This window comes from Apis dorsata, unplaced genomic scaffold (assembly GCF_000469605.1).
Source record: "Apis dorsata unplaced genomic scaffold, Apis dorsata 1.3 scaffold_269, whole genome shotgun sequence".
NCBI classification, from domain to species: domain Eukaryota; kingdom Metazoa; phylum Arthropoda; class Insecta; order Hymenoptera; family Apidae; genus Apis; species Apis dorsata.
The window spans coordinates 90917-93574 of record NW_006263547.1 but is presented as its reverse complement, the minus strand read 5'-3'; the positions used below and the strand labels follow the sequence as shown (position 1 = coordinate 93574).

At 37.0% G+C, this 2658-nt stretch overlaps 1 protein-coding gene across 9 annotated transcripts in view; it reads left to right on the top strand.

Moving 5' to 3' along the window:
• Positions 1 to 2658, top strand: part of LOC102680125 (uncharacterized RNA-binding protein C3H8.09c-like) — a 323287-nt gene that overhangs the window by 312353 nt on the left and 8276 nt on the right. For all 9 annotated transcript variants that reach the window (XM_031510950.1, XM_031510948.1, XM_031510952.1 and 6 more), the window contains one exon: positions 2520 to 2656. In XM_031510950.1, the coding sequence (XP_031366810.1) occupies positions 2520 to 2656 (137 nt within the window). The remainder of the gene's footprint in view (positions 1 to 2519; positions 2657 to 2658) is intronic.

Below are 2658 nucleotides of genomic sequence, written 5' to 3'. Positions count from 1 at the left end.
TTCATTGTTGGATCTCTTATGGAAGTTATTTTTACATTTTTTTTTTTTTTTTCATTAATCTTAGTCTTTGTTATATATTGCTCTCAGTTATAGTATACTTTTGAATATTTCTTTTTTTCTTTTTTTGGGGGGAGCTTGATGTTATCGATTTTAATATGTTTCTTTTTAATATATTTAAAGATTTTTAAATATAATCTCGTGACTATAAGTTTTTATCCTCGAGCGTCTTTCCATTTACTGACAAAGATTTTTTAGATTTTGTTATGTTGCAGGCATTAATTTTAATAACGAAAATAAATAGAATTGTTGTTGTCAATTTTCCTGAGTTTTTTTTTTTTTTTACATCGGTACATTTTTTATGTATCGATGTATTGTTAGATAAATATTTTTGAAATCTTTTATAGAAACGCTATTAGTACAGCACCATATATTGAAAAAAAAAAAAAAAAAGGAAAATGTCACAATATTTATCGTAAAAATATTTTCCAAGCTTTGACTTGATATTGTTACATAAATTAAAACGGCATAGAAATAAATCCAATACGTGGTATTTTATACGAAACAAGGGAACGCGCTTTAGGCAGTTGGCCGGGAACCGATGAAATAGAAATTTATAACGGTAGGAAAAAAAAAGGAGAGAAAAGAGGAATGGTGGAAATCTGAAAACTCTTGGTGAAACGCGAAGTTTAAATAAATGTAAAAGGAAAAACAAAAGGAGAACCCTTGCGCAGGGGCTGGAAACTGGTAAAAAGGATGGAAAAATATACGCTAACAACTTGGTTGAAAAAACAAAGAACAAATGATAAAAGCTTCACGGGCGAGAGAAACTTCTTACTTAATAATAATAACGTCATTAAACGGGCAAAAGTTTTTTTTTTTTTTCTAATCGACGCACCAATGAATTGAAACAACAATACTTTCACCGTCACACAATAAATTTAATAGTTTGAGAAGGAAATCCAGCAATTAAATCGTTGCTCGTCCCCAAACTGAAACCCGTTTCATCGAGATCCTGAAACGTGTTCGAAAACGAATTTCGCCCCGGCTCGACGACAAAAACGGGATAAAATTCCAAGGTGTAAACAAACGGATGGAACGAAGAAACGTGTTAAACGGGGAAAGAAGAGAACGCGTTTCTCGAGAATAAAAAGAGAAAAGTGGAGGGAGGAAAAAGATGAAAACGAAGGGGGAGGAGAGGAGAAACTGGCAAGGAAAGGAGAAAGAGAGAATTCAGAGAAGAAGGAAGAGGAGACTGGAGAAGGAGAGGGGGCGAAAGAAGAGGAAGTTTTATTTCAACGAAAGCTTGGCGGAGGGGTGAAAGCGGCAAGGACAGACGGAGGAAATACATAGCCGGATAAATACGAGGGGTTGCGATTCCTCTTTTCTGCTCCTCTTGTTTCCACTCTGATCTCCCCCTCTCTCTCTCTCCTTCTTTCGCTCGAAAACTCATCCCTTTCCGCTTCTATCGTATCCGAAGTGGCTTGTCGAGCGGCGACAATGTCGCATCGATTTTATCAAAAGTCCAAACACATCCGATTAAATTCAGTTAGGTGGACGTGTAGACGGACGCCTTTTGAATCTTTATCGAGGTTAGATGTATATGTATATATACGTGAATACGTGTAGAGGGGATGTATTCCTTAGCGGCTGAAATGGATGTCTGGAAATGGTTGGAATTTCGGCGAATTAGCGATCTCGAAGACAAGCGTTCTCGAGTCGAGTTTTATTAGAAATTCGACGACGAGAGCAGTTCCACGAGAGCCTTTTAATCGAAACGATAGTATTCGTGAAAGCAGCTTGCGTGCAAACACGTTCCGCCGTGCTGTTGCGTTTAAATTTGTTGATTAAATGTATACGTAGAATTTGTTACGTTGTTCGAGAAAACCGTTTAATCCTTTCGTGCACGGGATAATAAAAAACGAAAAGAAAAATTTAAGAGGGATTTTAATTTTAAATATGTTTTTGATCGAATATTCGTCCAATTTTGTTGAAACGAATCGATCTCTTGAGAAATTTTGTACCTCGCGTATTATAGATATTTTTAATTTCGAAGCTACTACTTCTTAGTAGTTTCCCTTCGAAAGATTTTCTATTATTTGATACCTCGAAAGCTTCAATCTTCAAAGCTTCTTTCCACTTTCTTCTCTCTTTTCGAAAAATTTCTCTATAGTCATCGTTCGAAGTTCCCACTTTTTATTTCTTAACGTTTCTCAAGAATTCGCTCTTCCGAATTTCCCTCCTATCGCACAAATTTTTGCAGCTGAATTATCATAATTAAAATTTCCCGGTCGAAAAGAAATTTCATCAGATAGATCTTCTTTCCAGTTTTCTGGAAATCATCAAATAAAAACGTTCTTCTAAAAATGTAATCGTTGTTCAAACTTCAAAACAACGAACTCTGGTTTCGAAGCCGTTCCCAAAACCGTTATTTCGGGTTATTTAGGTATTCAACTGGCGATGTTGAACAATTATTCACTTCGCGGTGGATGGTGACACTCAGTATCCAACTTTATTTTCAGTTACTACGCGTCCACCGCTTTTCCACCCCGTTTGGCGCCACCATTGAAGAGACCCCGGCTGATGCCACCGGCTCGATCCCAACATCCTAAACAACAGAAGCAACAACCCGCCACGAACACGGCAACCGTACCCGATCTG